Source organism: Stigmatopora argus, chromosome 13, assembly GCF_051989625.1.
Source record: "Stigmatopora argus isolate UIUO_Sarg chromosome 13, RoL_Sarg_1.0, whole genome shotgun sequence".
Taxonomy (NCBI): domain Eukaryota; kingdom Metazoa; phylum Chordata; class Actinopteri; order Syngnathiformes; family Syngnathidae; genus Stigmatopora; species Stigmatopora argus.
In genome coordinates, this window is record NC_135399.1 from 6,661,866 (window position 1) to 6,682,312 (window position 20,447).

The window sequence follows — 20,447 nt, forward strand, 5'->3', positions numbered from 1 at the left end:
ACAGCTAAACTGTTATAAAGGCTGAGAAGTGGACATGTAGTCATTTTTAATTATTCCAATTTTAATAATATTTTGGGCATAACCACGCGGCTACAATGTGAAGTGTTGATGTATTTATTTATAACGTATTTATAAAGGTGCACATACTCAGTTTTGCCAGTAGGTGGAGATAGAGCAGCAGAAGGCACCGGTCGCAATTATGTGACGTCATCCACCCGGAAAGAAGGCGACGAAAAATGTACACAACAAAACGAATTTTCCGCATCTTGTCAGGCAGAAACAAGACAAAACGGTAAGCCAGCCGTACTGTATCGAATAAACGAATTGGTTTAACTTTGAAGGTTTCATAGTCAGCGCGACGCTAATGCGATCGCTTACCGTAAGTAGTTTAGATTTAATAACACGTGTGTTCTTTCTGCTGTTTTCAAAACAGGTGACGTTTATTGACAAGCAAGTAGAATGAGCCACAGAGGGAGGTCAGCAAATGTCTTGCCTGCATCACAAGCAGCCTCTGGAACCCCTAAAGAGACCATCAAAGCCCCCATCAGGAAGCACAACATCTGCATGGTGTCTGATTTCTTTTACCCTAACATGGGGGGAGTGGAGAGTCACATTTACCTCCTGTCTCAGTGTCTTATTGAGAAGGGACACAAAGTGGTTATTGTCACACATGCCTATGGACACAGGAAGGGGATTCGCTACCTGACCAACGGCCTTAAGATCTACTACCTACCTCTGCAAGTGATGTACAACCAGTCCACCACGACCACCTTCATCCACAGTATGCCTCTCCTGCGTTGCGTGTTTGTCAGGGAGCGCATCACCATTGTGCACTCGCACAGCTCGTTCTCTGCCATGGCCCATGATGCTTTGTTCCATGCTAAGACCATGGGCCTCAACACGGTAGGTGGCACGTACGCTGGATTCACAATGTCTCCTATAACACAGTATAGAATATTTTTACATTTTAATGACATGTATTATACAACCGTAGTACCACAGTACAAATGGTCAATAATCCGCCATTGAAGTTCATTTATGAAATAACATTAATGGCTTTAGAATATCAGAAAGGTTTTTGAAGCATCTCCTTAGTGTGCTGTAACTGGCATATGCCACTTTTTTGGTAATAAAAAAGGTGAATTTAGTTCATCTATGTGATGGGTGTCATGTCAAAAACTGGATTTGTGTGAACATAAATCTATTTCCACAGGTGTTTACTGACCACTCGCTGTTCGGCTTTGCTGACGTGAGCTCCGTGTTGACCAATAAGCTCCTGACGGTGTCCCTGTGCGACACAAACCACATCGTGTGCGTCTCATACACTAGCAAGGAGAACACGGTGCTGCGCGCCGCGCTCAATCCGGAGATCGTGTCCGTCATTCCCAATGCGGTCGAGCACGGCGACTTCACTCCCGACCCATCTAAGCGCCGCGACGACGGGATCACCGTCGTCGTGATCAGTCGGCTCGTCTACCGCAAAGGTATGGTCGTGTTATTAGTGTTTGATTCTCAAGTTTATTCTGAATTCAAAGATTTTTCTTTTTATTAGGTATAGATCTTCTCAGCGGAATCATCCCGGAGCTTTGCCTCAAACATCCGGATCTCCATTTCCTCATAGGTGGAGAGGGACCAAAGCGACTTGTGCTGGAAGAAGTGAGGGAGAAATACCAATTACATGACCGGTAAGGTTATCATCTCAGGTCCTGATATTTTTTTTACAGACTACAGAAAATTTATAGCAGCGCAATAACTACATTTACCGGCCATATTTTCACTAGCTTACCACTTTTTTTTAAACCAATTGGGATATTCTATAGTGTTTGATAAAAATTAAAAAATCACTTATTTAATCACTTACCCCAAGGGTGTCAGACTCGGGTTGGCTTTAACGTCAACTTGATTTCACACGGGCCGGACCATTTTAGATATAATATTTAGATATTTTTTTATAAATGGATTAAAAGAACTGGATTAAAAGCCCTGAATATTCAGTTTTTTATAGATCTAAAGCAATGTTTATTTGAGCTTTTTTATATATTTTTTTAGATTTTACAAAATGATTTTTGAACTAAAAACACAGAAAAAATGGATTAAAAATTTACAATTATTGATTTAAAAGGGCGAAAATCAGGAAAATTTAATATACATCTATACTCTTCATTTTAATTTGATCCTAAAACAGAAAGTCGGCACTCATGATTTACTTTCTCGGGCCACACAAAATGATGAGGCGGGCCAGATTTGGCCCCCGGGCCGCCACTTTGACACAAGTGGTATAGAGAATTACAATGAATTATACGATTTTTTTTTAGAGTCATTCTGGTTCTTGAGCTTTGTTTTTTGCTCATATAAAGCCATTGATTGAATTGGAATATTAAAAACAACAACAACAACAACAAAATAAACAGCAAAAGAGGAAATATTTTTGGGGATATTTTGTTTAATTTAAATACAAAAATAAAGAACAACCATTGTCAATTAAATTAAGGTAAATATTTAATATATTTCCCCGTATTTATTGTTTATGGGAAAACTAGATGATAAATAAGAGAATATTGCCATTATGGGTCTCAAAAACTTTTTGGGGAGGGGGGGGTCAACATTGTTTTGAAACGATTAATCAATTAATAGTTGTTGATTTATTTGATAACCCATTAGTTCTCCATTACTTGGTTAATCATGGTAAATTGGCCCTCTGAATGAGACAATATGGCTTATGATAAAGATGGGTTTTACACCCCTGCTCTAAAGCAATAACAAATACAAACCAATTTGGAGGTGTATTGATTGTCAATAGTTTTGCTGTCACATTTTAGACATTTGAAGAAAAAACCCTTTTCTAAGAAACTGCATAACTAGAAAATTACCATGTGGATCAAAATTTTGTGTTTGAATTTATTTGATTGTGTTGTATCTTACCCAATGAATGTATTGTTAGACCCCTACCAAATACTGTGACCGCATCAGCGCTCATCAGGTTGAACTTAGTTGTATTCCCTCCAGGGTGCGTTTGTTGGGGCCTCTGGAGCACAAAGATGTCCGAGGAGTTCTGGTGCAAGGTCACATCTTTCTCAATACGTCACTTACTGAAGCTTTCTGCATGGCTATCGTGGAGGGCGCTAGTTGTGGATTGCAGGTGTGCAGTATTCCAAAACCCTTTATACACGAAATTCTTCTTTGTGACCCGCCATTGCAAAATTTGTTGGAGATTTTACTGAAAAATATGTTTCCTAAATTGACATTGAATCATTTAACGTTCCAAAAATGCCTCTTTTATCAAATTAAACATTCATTAGTAGTAACATCATCAAAAGTCATCAGAAAAATTATCGCTCGTTTCTTTACAATTTTTGTAAATATCCACACAGTTAAAAAACTATTTATGAGCATCACTAGGAAGATGGGCATTGTTATTTGCTAATTCCATTCTCATCTTAGTGATTTTTACATTCTCACTAGCTCGATATAGGCAGAAAATGCGAAATGATTGCCAATATTTAATTCATTCATTTTATCTTCACGAGGGTCGCGGCAGTGTTGGAATCTATTCCAGCTAAGAATGGGCCCCGACCGGACGTTTGGTCGACCGGACGTTTGGTCGACCGGACGTTTGGTCGACCGGACGTTTGGTCGACCGGACGTTTGGTCGACCGGACGTTTGGTCGACCGGACGTTTGGTCGACCGGACGTTTGGTCGACCGGACGTTTGGTCGACCGGACGTTTGGTCGACCGGACGTTTGGTAGAACGGACGTTTGGTAGAACAGATGTTTGGTCGTCGGGTTCGCTCGCTGTCAAATTATGACAGAGAGTTTACTGTTGATATTTTGATATTAGATATTTAGATATTAAACTCTCTCTCTCTCTCTTTCTCTCATGATTATAATTTTGAGAGCTGGTTTCAACAGTAACAACCCGGCGACCAAACGTCCGTTCTACCAAACGTCCGTTTTACCAAACGTCCATTCTACCAAACGTCCGTTCTACCAAACGTCCGTTCTACCAAGCGTCCGTTCTACCAAACGTCCGGTCGACCAAACGTCTTTCGACGAAACGTCCGAGTACCAGAATGGGCAGTAGGCAGGGTACACCCAAAATTGGAATGAATTTAATTTTGCTGCGCCGGATCACATTTACTAACAACAGGAAATACCTGTACATGCAAAATGTCACTCAGTTTCCTGTGTATTGTTCCAAGGTTGTTAGCACTCGCGTGGGCGGGATTCCTGAGGTGCTACCCGAGGACTTGATCACGCTTTGCGAGCCGAGCGTGAGCTCGCTGTGCGCCGGCCTGGAAACGGTTATAGAGAATCAGCGTGCCGGCAATGTCCCCTCGCCCGCCTCCATTCACGCACGGGTGCGGACCCTATACACCTGGAGGAACGTAGCCGAAAGGACTGAAAAGGTGAGTTGAGCACAATGTCGCCTTAAGATTCAGTGATTATTTCATGTGGTAAACACAAATGATTATTTTTAGGGACGTTACACTTTCTTAACCCGTTGGCTTCTATTGAGTGAGTGATTTTTAAATCATTTAACAGAAATGGACATCCATTGCCATCCATGGTAACCTGTGAGTTGATCAAACCACATTTTCTAGTCACTTATCTTCCATTTTTCTTATGTTCACGGGGGTCACAGGGACATATATATTTTTTAAAATGTATATCTGATCAAGGTAATAGTGTCCTGAGTAGTGGAAACCTATTGGTAAACTAAAAACAATAAATATAATACATTTTGTTCCCCAAAAATATATAGTTACAAATGTAATTAATTGTCATAAATTATTAAAAATAAACATATACAATTAAATGTAATGCTATGTTTACATTCTCACGATTCAAAAATAATTAACTTCAATGAAACGTGGAAAAAACATTATGAAAATAATAAACCCAAAATAGTTAAACAAAATTATACATATTAAAGTGTATGTTGTGCATTTTTATATTCTCACAATTTCAGAACATAGTTTTGTGAGGAAAAACTGCTTTAAAATGAATAAATATAACAATATAATACATTTGGTCAAAATCAATCATTCAAATTTCAAATAAATTAATGTTATGAATGAATAATTACATTTTCTGAGCAATGTCGCCCATATGCCTCACATTTTTTTACATTCATACACGTCTAAAAAAAAACAGTAGTTATCTGAATACAATAGGAATGCACATCAAATAAGCGCTGCAAATATTAAACTAAGAATAATCATCTTACTTTATAACCCAGGGGTGTCAGACTCGGGTTGGTTCGCTGGCTGCTTTAACGTCAACTTGATTTCACGTGAGCCGGACCATTTTAGATATAATATTTAGATTTTTTTTTAGAAATGGATTAAAAGAACTGGATTAAAAGCCCTGAATATTCAGTTTTTTATAGATCTAAAACAATGTTTATTTTAGCTTTTGTATATATTTTTAGATTTTAGAAAATGATTTTTGAACTAAAAACACAGAAAAAATGGATTACAAATGACAATTATTGATTTGAAAGGGGAAAAATCAGGAAATTTAATATACATCTATACTCTTCATTTTAATTTGATCCTAAAACAGAAAGTCAGCACTCATGATTTACTTTCCCGGGCCACACATAATGATGCGGTGGGCCAGATTTGGCCCCCGGGCTGCCACTTTGACACGTGTTATAACCTATTGTTTTACGACTTCAAATACAAGTCATGTCTTGCCCTGATGAAACTGTTGGAGAAATTCTGTATTTTTAAAAGCCAAGCTCAAAATAAAAAGAAAATACGTTTTATTTGTTCTCAGGTGTACGACAGAGTACGCAGCGAGGAGGTGCTGCCCCTGGAACTCCGCCTTCGAAGGCTCAGGACTCATTGCGGCCCTGTGGCCGGCTCCATCTTTGCCTTTGTGGCAGTTCTGGATTTCCTCTTCCTGTTGTTCCTCAACTGGTGGCTGCCTGATTGGCTCATAGATGAAGCCCCAGATGCCAGTGGTCCCCTCGCATTGTGGAATCAAGAACACAGTGACAAAAAAAGCACCACCAAAAAGAGACATTGAGTGAGCTTCGCCTTCGCCGCACTTGCTTTGCTCCTGTCAGGATTTGCACGAGCCAAGTTGAACTTGAACTTTATTTACCTACATATTTTAAAAGGGCCTTTTTAAAAAGCTGTTTTACTTTCCTTACTCTGGCCAGTACTCAATTTGCGCTGCTTTCAAAGCAAAATGTTGAATTGTCAGCTTTCTGATGAAATGCACACTAAAAAAAATTCATGTTAACATTAATAGCTCCCTTTTTCTTGTTTATTTTTCACCATTTGTTATATTTATACAAACCCAGGAAGGTGTTTGTTGTTGTTTTTTTCTCCTGGCTATGACCTCATATACCTCATAATGTGTTACTTTTAACATAATGATCTTTATTCTCATTTGTCAGGACAGGTTTGTCTGGTAAGAGATAAAAGCTTCTCAGGAAAGGATAAACGACAGGCGACGAAAATGCAGCATTTTTTTTTACTTCGTTTACTGCCAGTAATGGTGACTGAAACATGATCACTCAGTAGTATAAATCAGTTAAGATTGTAGTCAAAATTTGCTTCCTGTTAACATTAGAGTTTAAAACAACACACTCCACTCTTGCATTGCTGGAAATCTAGGGAAGTATTAAATAAATGTTTTAACCATAATTGTGTTTTGCGCTCATTGTGGTAGGTAGCCTTCATTCATTTTCTGTACCGCTTATCGTAACAAGGATCGTGGGGGGTGCCGGAGCCTATCCCGGCTGACTTTGGGCACCAGGCGTGGGACCCTAAAATGTAGCTTTTGGATGGAAGATTGTTGGATATGCAAATTACAAAGAGGGGAGTTGAAACTCAAGCACGGAATTTAAATTAAAATGACTTGAAAGTTCCAAACTTGTTCTTTCCAAATGGTAAGTTGTTTTACTAGTTAACTTACAGTAGTTACCTTGCTATGGTGTCAAACTTAAATGGCAATTGAGCTGGTTAAAATGTGACCTGCCTGTATTATTATTGATGGTAAATTTGCTAAGACATAAATTGCTAAATGTGAACGTGGATTTACTTGCTTACATACAGTGGTTAATGGGAAAAAATATGTCAAGGTCAAGCACATTAACTCTTAAAACCAATAAACTTTCAAATCAAATGACTAAAGAATGAGTAAAACATTTTATAAGAAATACTCCTTGACTGTGCACATGTCTGAACAGAAAAGAAATAAAACTAACCTAAGAAAATTCAAAATGGAAAGAAAAATGTATAAATCTTCCATGTTTTTTGTATTTTTAATCTATCACTTTACTTGGGCGGGTGGTTAGAGCGTTGGCCTCACAGTTCTGAGATGCTGGGTTCAAATCCGGGTCGGTCCACCTGTGTGGAGTTTGGATAATCTCTCTGGGCCTGCGTGAGTTTTCTCTGGGTACTCCGGTTTCCTCCCACATTCCAAAAACATGCAAGGTACACTTATTGTACAATATAATTTGCCCCGAGTATGAGCGTGAATGATTGTTTCTCTCCTCCTGCCCTGCGATTGGCTGGCCACCAATTCAGGGTGCCCCCCAACTCTGGCCCGAAGTCAGCTGGGATAGGTTCCAGCACCCCCCGCGACCATAGTGAGTTTAAAGCAGTTCAGAAAACGAATGAATGAATCTATCACTTCACTTTCCAATTCAACAGGTCATTTCAAACCATCCAATGTGGACCCAAAAGCATCACTGATGACGGCCAATCACCGCCCGATATTTCTTCCAGCTTCTTAGCATCCCCAGCCAGCGAACATTAACACCCGAGGACGCCAACCCAAAACACCCACTCACCTCCACCATCAGCCGACGCCCCCCTTTGACACCTTCCTCCCGGGGATGGAGAACGGCCGCTGCTTCCCCAACCGCTTCCCAGACTACAACCAGGGCACGCTGCTTCCCGACCACCCCGCCGAAAACATGGTTCCGGCCGTGGTGGCCACCGTGGAGCGGATCCTCCGAAAGGTGGCCCCGTTGAGCGAGCCCGACGACTTCGACGGCGGGGTGTACGACGGTCCGGCTGGGGTGGCTTACATGCTTTACCACGTCAGCGAGTGTCCGCTCTTCTCCGAGCGGCGCGACGCATACCTGAAGGCGGCCAAGCGCATCATCGATGCGGCGGTGCGCGCCGCGGACGCCGAACCGGAGCGGAGCATGCGCGCCGCTTTCCTGCTCGGCGGGGCGGGCGTGTACGCCACGGCCGCCATGATCTACAAGTCCCTGGGCTTGGCCGACTTTGTCAAGCCGCTGAACAAATTTCGCAACCTGTGGCAGGTGTGCGCGCCCATACATTTCCTGGAGTGCGGTTCCGATGAGCTCTTTGTGGGCAGGGCCGGCTACCTGTGCGCCACTCTGGTCCTCAGGCAGAAGCTGGCTATTGAGGTAAGAGCGCCATTGACGCTGACAGACGTCCAATCCATTTCAACTGGCACCGATTAGTTGCCTCTATAGTCCTCCCAGGCCAAATGGATTTGACGTCTATCGCCGTCAATGGCAGCCAGTGTGTAACTGGTCATTAAAACACCAAATATTTAAAAGAATGAAATGTGAACAAATCAAAAGCGCTAGAGGTAGAAAAAAAGTTTTAACAATAATTTATAGTGTATTATTATGATGTTAGGTCGTACAATGGTAAATTAAAATTAAATCTCATCTCTCCTCTCATTTTCTGAACCGCGTTATCCTCACAAAGGGTCACGAGGGGTGCTGGAGCCTATCCCAGCTGACTTCAGGCCAGAAGCAGGGGACACCCTGAATTGGTGGGCAGCCAATCGCAGGGCACGAGGAGACAAACAACCATTCACGCTCACACTCATACATACCTAGGGGCAATTTAGAGTGTCCAATCAGCCTACCACGCATGTTTTTGGAATGTGGGAGGAAACCGGAGTACCCAGAGAAAACTCACGCAGGCCCAGAGAGATTATCCAAACTCCACACAGGTGGACCGACCCGGATTTGAACCCAGGTCCCCCACTGTGAGGCCAACACGCTAACCATACATCCGCCGGACCGCCCATTAAAAATAAATAATACTAATAAATGTCATATTTTTGTTAAAGAATACTCATTCATTAATTTTTTGAACCACTTATCCTCACAAGGGGGGTGCTGGAGGCTATCCCAGCCAACTACCCGCACCAGGCGGAGGACACCTTAAATTGGTGGACAACCAATCGCAGGACACAAGGAGACGGATAACCATTCATGCTCACACTCATAGGGCCAATTAAGAGTGTTCATCCAGCCTAGCCTGCATGTTTTGGGGATGTGGGAGGAAACCCGGAGTACCCAGAGAAAACCCACGCAAGCCGGGGAGAACGCGCAAATTCCACAATGAGGGCCAACCTGGGATCGAATCACCACTGTCAGCCATCTTAGTCCGTCTATCACTGTCAATGGCACTGAAACATGATCATTGATTGCCAGCCATCCCAGTTCAAATGTATTGTAAAATAAACGATGTAGTGTTTGTTTTATGCTTTAGATTCTCAGCAAGGATCAAATCAAGTCCATCTGTCAGGCCATCATCGAGTCGGGAAAACAGTACGCCAGGAAGAAGAGAAAACCTTTCCCCCTCATGTACTCCTACTATGGAACTGAATATCTCGGTAAGTCCAAGTCACAAGCAGGGATTGCCATCATCATCAGTGAAATGATCGAAAAGATTGATTTTGTGGAGTCATATTTTTTAAGTTCTTCAACTAAACTAAACTCCTTTCCTTGATTTTCATCAGACGAAGAGACCCAAGCTCCTCAATAAACAGTTCATAGTAAGCGGTATTTGCATGAGATTTGAATAACGGCTTTCTTTTAACCTGGAAAAATGATTCCCGACCTGGCTGTGGTTATAATCTTACTGCATGTTTATGACAAAATGGATTATGAATTTGACTTTATGAAAAATGGGAATTCACAGACAGCTGCTCCCACTTTTTTTTAAAAGAGCTGTGTTTTCCTTACATGTGTTCATGATTTTACAAAATGATTTTTGAACTAAAAACACAGAAAAAATTGATTAAAAAATTACAATTATTGATTTAAAAGGGGTAAAATCAGGAAATTTAATATACATCTATACTCTTCATTTTAATTTGATCTTAAAACAGAAAGTCGGCACTCATGATTTACTTTCCCGGGCCACACAAAATGATGCGGCGGGCCAGATTTGGCCCCCGGGCCGCCACTTTGACACATGTGATTTATAGTATACCATAGACATGTAAGCCTTTGAATGTTCGTGCAAATACAAAATATTGTTCAATAGCTATCGAGCATAACAGATGAGACTTTTGAACACTGTTCAAAAAACTTCAACACTTACAAGGATGTCACTGTGTCATTTACATTTTATTTTGGAGGGTAAGTGGAGGTAGTCAGTCAGGTTGTGCATCCGCTGGGCATGACGCGTCCCCGCATGTTTGTTTTTTTGCTGTTTTTTTTGCACGTGTGGTACTTTTCCCCTCTGGCCAGGCGCCGCCCATGGCTTGTCGTCGGTGCTCCAGATGCTGCTGAGCTACCAGGACCTTCTGAGCGCCACCGACAAAGACCTAGTGTGGCAGAGCGTAGACTTCCTCATGAACCAGGAGCAGAATTGCAACTGGCCCGCCGAGCTGGGTGCCATCATAGACCGCGAGAACGAGCTGGTCCACTGGTGCCACGGCGCTCCAGGTACTCTTCTTTAGCGCAAATTTACCTAAGAGCTGAAATTCCATTGGATGTGTATGTTCAATCCGTAGGAGTTGCGTATCTTTTTGCCAAGGCCTACCTGATTAACAAGAAGCCTCAGTACTTGGACACCTGCATCTGTAGTGGAGAGCTGGTTTGGCAGAAAGGTCTTCTGAAGAAAGGACCCGGTATTTGTCACGGCGTGGCCGGAAGCGCTTACGTCTTCCTGCTGCTTTACCGTCTCACCGGCAACTCGAAATACATCTACCGAGCTCAGAGGCAAGAATCCTGTTGCGGACTAAACAAATTGCCAATTCGAAATTTGCCTTTCTCTCTGCAAAGGTTTGCCGAGTTCCTGTTCACCGAGGAGTTCAAGACAGGTTCGTGCTCCGTCACCAGCGTCTGTAGCTTGTTCGAAGGACTGTCCGGGACCGTCTGCTTTTTGGTGGACCTACTGCAACCGGAGCAGGCTGAATTTCCACTGTTTAGCATCTTTGAGTGACGGACGGAACACAGACAAAAAAAGAGAGATTTGAATGTTAATTTGTCATCAAGTGAAGAAGACAAGAAGGTATTTGTTTTTGAAGTACATCAAAAACTGATGTTGTGCTATTGACGTGTTTTAAAACAATGTTCACCTTTATTTAATTGTTTTTTTTTGTAATTACGCCAAAGTATACTTCTTATACGACCCCTTAGAAACCAGTCTTGAAGGATGTTCACTGTAGAAAAAAAGATAATCAGAGATATGATGCAAAACTTGAGTGAATTTAATTGGCAATTTCTGGCTTTAGGAAACACTAAAAAGACTCAAGAGATAATGTGAAAATATGTAGTGATCAAACAAACACCTGTTACAACACCTCATCTCATCTCATTTTCTGAACCACTTTATCCTCACTAGGGTCGCGGGGGGTGCCGGAGCCTAAATTGGTGGCCAGCCAATCACAAGGCACAAGGAGACAAACAACCATTCACGCTCACACTCATACCTAGGGTCAATTTAGAGTGTCCAATCAGCCTAGCATGCATATCTTTGGAATGTGGAAGGAACTGGAGTGCCCAAAGAAAACCCACGCAGGTCCGGGGTGAACATGCAAACTCCACACAGGTGGACCAGCCTGGATTTGAACCCAGGACCCCAGCGCTAACCACTCGCTCCCACCGGTCCGCCACCTCTGGCTTTCACAGCTTGCCTTGTTATGGTACATTTACTTTTGTTTGAACCACAGATTTGAAATTGGATTGAGATCTGAACATTTGCAAACCATGATATTGTCGTCAAAGCATGTTTTCAGAGGTTTTGCATGATGGTATGACACATTATATCAGTGGTCCCCAAACTATTCCAGAACCTTTCCACCAATCTGGCATCCTAGAAGGTGCAATCAGTGGATTGCAGTCAGGTGCTTCTTTTTTCAACAGAAACCACATTGGTTAATTTGTTTGTGTTGGATCGGTTGGAACAAAAACCTGCACCTGCAGCGGCCCTCGATGACCGGTTTGGAGACCTCTACATTATATTGGATTGGATTGGATTGGATTGGATAACTTTATTCATCCTGGGAAATTTCGTTATCACAGTAGCAAAGGCATTTTAGACATAAAGAGATAGGTTATATACTAGTAATCTTGAAAAAGGATGTCATCATCAACTCAGCGTGAACGACTCCGAGTTGGAGTTAAACTTCAGCATTTTGAGCCAGGCCCATGACAGCATCTTTGTCCAATTTGTCTACTACTGTACATTCTTTGCCGAATGCCGTGCATCATAAAAGCTCCTTTAGCTGACGCGCAGTGCGACTGCCAGACCTGTGACGTCACAGCGCGCTTCTTTCTCCCGCTTCGTATTGTGGAACTACAGCGCCCCCTTTCACCGAGGTGGCCGCTTTTGAGAACTACGCCAGCGCAGATGATCAGCAGTGGTGTGGTGCTCGCTCCACTGCCGGGCGCCGACACCGAACGGTCGCGCGCCCTCCCGGCCGTCCGGCCTTCGCCTTCCGCCCCCTCATGGCGGCGGCGTGAGCGAGAATGCGACTGCCTTGCTCCATCTTCCTGACGGTGTCCCTCTTCACGGCCGAGATGAGTGCGGCGCTCTACCTGAGCTCCACGTACCGTTCGGCGGGGGACCGGGTCTGGCAGATCCTCACCCTGATCTTCTCGCTGGTGCCGTCCATGCTGGTGCAGTTGGCCCTCATCTTCTTCCACCGTGACCTGGGCAGGGACAGGCCCTTCATCTTGCTGCTGCACATGCTGCAGCTCGGACCCGTCGTCAGGTTGGTCGCTTCCGACGCCATTGTTTTGCTCAATTCTGCCTGTCATTTGATCGATTTCACGTGGTGTTTGCAGCCAGCTGACTGATCGATCTATAGTACTCATTGATATGGACTCATTCGCGTTTTTTTAAAACACTGATAGTGAAGAGTGATATTGAGTCAACAAGCAGGAGGATTTTTAAAAATTTAAAATTAGAAACACAGAGTTTGCATGTTCTTCCCGGGCCTGCGTGGGTTTCCTCCGGGTACTCCGGTTTCCTCCCACATTCCAAAAACATGCATGTTAGCTGATTGGACACTCTAAATTTCCCCTAGGTATGGGTGTGAGTGTGCATGGTTGTCCTTCTCCTTGCGCCCTGCGATTGGCTGGCCACCGATTCAGGGTGTCCCCCCGCCTCTGGACCGGAGACAGCTGGGATTAGCTCCAGCACCCCCGCGACCTTAATGAGGATAAAGCGGTTCAGAAAATGAGATGAGATGAGAAATTAGAAACACCTACTACCGTATGCTCTCCCATTTTCTGAACCGCTTTATCCTCACTAGGGCCGCAGGGGGTGCTGGAGCCAATCCCAGCTGTCTCCGGGCCTTTTTTGAAGGAGACGGACAACCATGCAAACTAACACCTAGGGGCAATTTAGAGTGTGCCTACCATGCATGTTTTTTGGAACATGGGAGGAAACCAGAGTACCCAGAGGAAACCCACATAGGCCTGGGAAGAACATGCAAACTCCACACAGGTGGACCGACTTGGACTTGAACCCAAGACCCCAGAGCTGCGAGGCCAATGCGCTAACCACTCGCTCCACAAATTTTAACTTAATTCTAACAAATTCAGTAAAGATAAAGGATATATATTATATTTAAAAACAATTTGACAGTCTATTTTTTTGCCCGGCTCCTCGTGCCCTGCGATTGTCCCCCCGCATCGTGCCAGAACTTGGCTGGGATAGGCTCCAGCACCCCCGAGACCCTTGTTAGGATAAGCGGTTTAGAAAATGAATGAATGATTGACATACGGGACCGTCAATCATTTCCGCGGGTGTGCCTCTTTGACTCTCACGATTAAAATCTCTTTGTGGCTAACTTGTTAGCCACGCCTGGTGTAGAACTTGGCTAAACCTCTTTATTCTTGATTATCTCGCTGTTGCAACATCTGTTCACAAAATAAGATGCCAAAAAGCACTGCTTCTGCCCCTCTGCCTCAAAGACAGGAATGATCTTAATCCTGCCAGGATAAAACCTCCCTTCCCTATACATGTTAAATGTGCAGACCATGGCCTTTTCCCATTTCAGTGTTTATATGACACTATAGGATCTCATCCCATCCTTCCCTTTTTTCCTCGCAAGTGTACACAAGTAGAATGGAAAGTGGCGTTGCATGTTTCCTCAGCGAAGAGCACATCTAAGAATAGCATGTGACAGGGTTGGCTTCCTTATCTACGCACAACATGAGTTGAGAGTGGAAGTCAGTGGGTGTGGTTAGCATCTCGGCCTCCCGTTTTTGAGCTCCATGGTTCGATCCAAGGTCAGTCCTCATGTTGAGGAGTTTGCATGTTCTCCCTGGGCTCCCGTGGGCTTTCTCTGGGTACTCCACTTTCCTCCCACATCCGCAAAATATGCATGGTAGGCTGGTTGAACACTCTAAATAACCATAACCATACACCCCACGCGCCCCTTGTGAGAATGCACGGTTCATGAAAGGAATAAATATATACATACATTTGAAAGTTGAAATTATTGTTGGCACAATATCACAATTTTCAACTTGATATTAAGAAAAAATACAGTAGTTTTGGATACGACATCAAAAAAAAGTTGTTTCTTCATTGATTGAATACTTATTATAAAGCAACCGTCTGTTGTTTTTTTATAAAGTCTGTGAGATGTTTTTTTGTGGGGGGGGGGCATGATACCAGTGGTGCTTTAACTTGTGCACCCACGACTGGCCCATAGCCAATTTGTTACAGAAGCCTGCTGGCAGACTATTTAGAAGCACTCTTTAGAGACGCAAGAGCTGAAAATACGCACTATCATCATATGCCTCCTTTTGCGGTTGTAGAATGGAAATGAGCACTCAATTTTTTATTCTTTTAGCAAATGTTTTGTCTTTGTTGTGGTCCATAAAATAATCACTTTACTCAGAAGAGAAAATGTCCTTACAATTGCTAAGACGAAAGAAAACAACTTGAAATTAACGTTTTATAGTTGGTTTGGGCGTCCGAGTGGTTAGCGAGTCGGCCTCGCAGTTCTAGGGTTGAGGTTCAAATCCAGGTCGATCCACCTGTGTGGAGTTTGTATTGGATTGGATAACTTTATTCATCCCGTATTCGAGAAATTTCGTTCTCACAGTAGCAAGAGGGTGAGGATGCAGGAATAGTTGTCCCTGATGTCCCTGTTGTCCCTGAGCCGATGTGGGTTTTCTCTGGGTACTCCAGTTTCCTCCCACATTCCAAAAACATGTACGGTAGGCTGGTTGGACAATCTACATTGCCCCTAGGTATGAGTGTGAGAGTGAATGGTTGTTTGTCTTCTTGTACCCTGTGATTGGGTGGCCACCAATTCAGGGTGTCCCCTGAAGGCAGCTGGGATAGTCTCCAGCACCCCATGTGACCCTTGTGCAAATAAAGCGGTTCAGAAAATGAATGAATTAGTTGGGAAAAAGTTTTTTAAAATCCCTATAGTGCTACCAGCTCAAAGCGCTAGCAACAGTATAGCAATTTGGTGGTATCTTGTAAAAATCCAAGCCCTTTAAGTTACTAAATAATAATAATGGGACATAGGCTTTGTCATCATCATTGACTCGACAAAAGCCTAATTGTCATCATACCCAGAAACTGCGTATGACGAAATTGGTAGTGCTTCTCCATAAGGTGCGTTTTCTCGGCAAAAGGCCTAATAAGTGATAGTTTGGGACTCGTAATTTGGCATTCTGCTGTTATGGATACATCGCATCACCCCCCCGAGCGGATCACTTACCTCTCACTGTCTTTCACTTACCTTCAGTCAGCCAGTAGGAGGCAGATCACCGCCCAACATTTTTTTCATGTTACCTCACCCCGAAGTTATTACACAGAAGGGACTGTGTGTCGTGTTACCGCAAGTTTAGAGTCCTGATGGATGTGGGGAAAAAACTGTCCTTAAGCCTATTTGTCCGTACTTTGTGAGACCACTGAACAAAGCTGTTGGTAGCAATCTGAAGTTTCCAACTCATCCATTAAACTGCAGGTTCCAAAGAGCAAAAAATAACAACTCAATGTCTGAAATACATGCTAACACAAAAATCCTTAAAAAACTTAGTATTGTTTTTGGAATGAACAAAGGTGATCTTCAACAAGTTTTTGTCACTTTAAGGTGTATGGAAGCATTCTGGACATATGGCCGTGGAGGCCGTGTGGAGGATCCTTATGTCAGCATCACCAGGAAGAAGCAGATGCTGCGACAGGGCAGGGCCGAGACGGTGGAGTGCCAGGTTGGCCAGGCCGAGGGCAAGCTGGTGACACACCGGGCAGCCTTCGCGCGCACCGCCGTGATGCAAGCCTTCTTGGGATCAGCTCCGCAGCTTACCCTGCAGCTGTACATCTGCGTGTTGCAGCAAAAAGTGTCCATCGGAAGAGGTGAGACGGTTGCCTTCACTCCCGGTGACGGCAAGAGATTTCTTTCTGATCCATTGGGACTAGGGGGTGTTCCTTCTCACCTCCTTCCTTCCCTGACGAGGTTTAGCCCATCACCAATCAGAACAACTGGCAAATCTACCCTAGAATTTCAGGCTGTACACAAGTCAAATCTTCATCGAGCTGGTTTTGGTTTTCGCTTAAAGACTAAAGTAACTCACCTTGCTCATCAAAACCTCAATAAAAGAAACCAAAACAATAATTAGCAGCCCGGCGGATGAGTGGTTAGTGTGTTGGCCTCAGTTCTGGGGTCCTGGGTTCAAATCCAGGTCTGTGTTGTTCCCGGGTGCTCCGGTTTCCTCCCACATTCCAAAAACATGCATGGTAGGCTGAGTGGACACTTTAAACTACCCCTAGGTATGAGTGTGAGCGTGAATGGTTGTCCATCTTCTCGTGCCTTGCGATTGGCTGGCCATCGATTCAGGGTGTCCCCCGCCTCTGGCCCGAAGTCAGCTGGGATGGGCTCCGGCACCCCCCGCGACCCTCGTGAGGATAAAGCGGTTCTGAAAATGAATGAATGTATGAAAACAACAATTGTCTGGTGCTGGCATCCTTACTTGAAGGCATCGAGAGGGAGGTTCCCATGGCTTGCAATGCATACAACAAGCCTGCATGCATTTAATACAATATAATTAACCTAATGGGTTTTGCATTAGGAATGCATTGTGTATTTTAATGCAAGGGATGTGTGCGTGTTCATTTTTTCGGCGAGGTCAAACGGAGGTAAAAAAACGTCAACACTGGGTTCTTTTTTTTAGAGACTGTTTGCTATTTGCCAAATTGTAAGGTTTCAACTCAAGATTTTCTTGGTGAAAGATGTCACAACTGATCATCTAAATCACATGTGTCAAAGTGGCGGCCCGGGGGCCAAATCTGGCCCGCTGAATCATTTTGTGTGGGGCGGGAAAGTAAATCATGAGTGCCGACTTTCTGTTTTAGGATCAAATTAAAATGAAGAGTATACATGTATATTACATTTCCTGATTTTCCCCCTTTTAAATCAATAATTGTCATTTTTTAATCAATTTTTCTGTGTTTTTAGTTCAAAAATCATTTTGTAAAATCTAAAAATATATTTAAAAAAAGCTAAAATAAACATTGTTTTAGATCTATAAAAAAACTGAATATTCAGGGCTTTTAATCCAGTTCTTTTAATCAATTTATTAAAAAAATTAAGTTGACCTTAAAGCGGCCCGCGAACCAACCCGAGTCTGACACCCTTGATCTAAATCGTACTGTAATCCCATTATAAGACTAACGTCAATTGTTTTTTTGCTCAGGCACACTGATGGCCATCTCCCTGTTATCCATTGTGTACGGCGCCATCCGCTGCAACATCCTGGCCATCAAGATCAAATACGACGAGTACCAAGTGGTGATGAGTCCTCCGGCCTATCTTTGCATCTTCCTGTGGCGCAGCTGCGAAATCGCCAGCCGCGTAGCGGTACTTGTAGTCTTTAGCTCGGTACTTAAAATCTGGATCCTGCCCGTGGTTCTTCTCAACTTCCTGATCTTCTTCTTCTACCCGTGGATCCTCTTCTGGAGGAACCACTCGCCCTTCCCTCAACACATCGAGAAAACGCTGACCTACGTGGGAACAGGCGTCGTGCTCTGCATGCTGACCTTCCTCTACGCCGGCATCAATGTCTTCTGCTGGTCGGCCGTTCAAGTCAAGCTCAGCGACCCGGACTTGATCAGCAAGTCCCAGAACTGGTACCGCATGGCGGTGTACTACATGCTGCGGTTCATCGAGAACGCCTCGTTGTTGCTCGCTTGGTACCTCTTCAGAACTGACCTCTCTGAGTTCATGTCGGCACACTTTCTCGTTCTGGGGGCACTCGGGGCCTACGTGGCCGGCGTCTTTTTTATGCTGCTCTTCTACCAGAACTGCCACCCGTGTCGTCGGCTCTTCGTCTCCAGCATTGGACAGAATGTTGGCGACTGCTGCACGCTTCTGTGCCTGTCTTCCGCGTCCGATGGCCCGTACAGGGATCGGCGCTCGCCTGCCAAGCTCGGGACATCGGGCAACGTTCAGGGAGACGGACCTTGACTCTATAACTTATCGGATGTTGTTGGTGGCGCTAGTTGGAGGGGACGCCTATCTTAGGCAATGTTTAACTATTTCAGTGCCAACATCATTCTGGTGGGAGGGCTGACAGCGAATGAACAAATAATAATTACAGTAATCCCTCGAATATCGCGGTTAATGTAGACCACACATGGCGGCGATAATCGAAAAATGTAGGGTCACTCCTATTATAATTTTTATTATTGTATATATTTTTGCCTAAAGTGCTGACTTCTAGTAGCAAATGTGGCTTCTGCTTACGAGTTTCAGCGTGGATTTTCACATTTTTATGAACTTTAAAAATATATATATTATAAAAAAATAGTACAGTGGTACCTCGAGATACGATGTTAATAAGTTCCGGGACTGAGCTCGTATGTCGATTTACTGGTAACTCAAATGAACGTTTCCCATAGAAATTAACTAAAAACAAATTAATTCGTTCCAACCCTCTGAAAAAACACCAAAAACAGGATAATGGATTGGAAAAACATTTTTATTTGTTCTAATTCGCCATTTATCAACAAAGTAACAAATAACTAGTGGTTTAATAGCACTAAAATGTGTTTAATATGATTAAAATTAGATGGATTTCGCGGAGGGGAGAGACGGACAGAAAGAGGAGGGACTTTTTGCACGGCAACGCGCTCGTAACATAACATGAACAAATTTAAATGAACTTGGATTACGATGCATCTCAATAAATTTAATCTAACCTTACACTAAACTTAATTCTAATTTTGTTTTAAATTTTGATACCTTTCTTCTCCCGGGTTGGCTCTATTTGCCCCGCCTACACCCTGACTTTCAGATGCAGCTAAAAGGAACCTATCGAGGGTTGTTTGCTTTTGTATTCCCTTCAAAATATTACCAAAATGATGGACACAAATGTTCTCACAATAGGATAATGGACGACCACTTGCCAACGAGAAGTAGTGCATACGCCATTCCCACTGACTAACGGGAAAAAAACACAGAAAAAATGCAATGCTCCGCCCAGTGCTCGCAGAGACATTACAAAGAGGGAGTTGCGGGGAGAGAGAGACAGTGCCCATGATGTTCTTATGAGCAGCCTCTCGCGTCCGCTGTCTGCTCGTATATCAAAATTTGTCTCGTATCTCAAGATAAATATTTGCTCAAAATTTTACTCGTATCTCAAATTGCTCGCATGTCGCGGCATTCGTATGTCGAGGTACACTGTAGTGGAGTGGAAAAAAATCACGAAGTAGTAAAGACGCGATAATCGAGGGATTACTGTATATGCTGCCAGACTCCCATTTTAAATGGATTAGAGTTCTATAACTGTTAATGGTAGCCAGTGAGTTAGCCCAGACTACTTGCTACAATATGTTTACACCATACACCCTTCATTCCATCAGATATTTTATACAATCATGACATTATGTGAATCTGTTTATGAATTGTTCAATTTGAACATTGGCCAGAAATGTTAGAAATTATTGTTTTTTTTTCTCACTCAAAATCAGTTTGAATTTTAACTTTGAATGTGATTCTTTTATTGAAAAATGAAATACTATGAAAGTAGCGGGGCAGATCAAATCCATGTATTATTTGTTGAGTGCCAAACTCGTTTTCTACATGTAAAATTATAATTGGTACAATCACTTTCATTTCTTGACATGGACACAATTTCATAGCACCTTTAAACTTGCATTTAAACATTTTTTTTTTTTAATTCTGATTCACCTTTTTGAATTGTTGCTCGTTTTAAAACCAAAGGAGCGGA

The 20,447-nt window shown here is 43.2% G+C and overlaps 3 protein-coding genes across 3 annotated transcripts; all 3 read left to right on the top strand.

Moving 5' to 3' along the window:
- The first annotated feature begins 77 nt into the window (after window positions 1-77).
- piga (phosphatidylinositol glycan anchor biosynthesis, class A) lies at window positions 78-6,660 on the top strand. Its single transcript, XM_077617901.1, has 7 exons — window positions 78-292; window positions 434-903; window positions 1,214-1,484; window positions 1,553-1,685; window positions 3,007-3,139; window positions 4,201-4,407; window positions 5,783-6,660. The coding sequence occupies exons 2-7, from the start codon at window positions 460-462 to the stop codon at window positions 6,032-6,034; spliced, it is 1,440 nt and encodes a 479-aa protein (XP_077474027.1). The 5' UTR covers window positions 78-292; window positions 434-459; the 3' UTR covers window positions 6,035-6,660.
- Window positions 6,661-7,729: 1,069 nt separating this feature from the next.
- Window positions 7,730-11,507, top strand: LOC144087386 (lanC-like protein 3). Its single transcript, XM_077617836.1, has 5 exons — window positions 7,730-8,399; window positions 9,505-9,628; window positions 10,491-10,688; window positions 10,757-10,964; window positions 11,028-11,507. The coding sequence occupies exons 1-5, from the start codon at window positions 7,857-7,859 to the stop codon at window positions 11,185-11,187; spliced, it is 1,233 nt and encodes a 410-aa protein (XP_077473962.1). The 5' UTR covers window positions 7,730-7,856; the 3' UTR covers window positions 11,188-11,507.
- Window positions 11,508-12,593: 1,086 nt separating this feature from the next.
- xk (X-linked Kx blood group (McLeod syndrome)) lies at window positions 12,594-18,925 on the top strand. Its single transcript, XM_077617835.1, has 3 exons — window positions 12,594-12,961; window positions 16,313-16,575; window positions 17,913-18,925. Exons 1-3 carry the CDS (start codon window positions 12,717-12,719, stop codon window positions 18,680-18,682), a joined length of 1,278 nt encoding a protein of 425 aa, XP_077473961.1. The 5' UTR covers window positions 12,594-12,716; the 3' UTR covers window positions 18,683-18,925.
- Window positions 18,926-20,447: the final 1,522 nt, after the last annotated feature.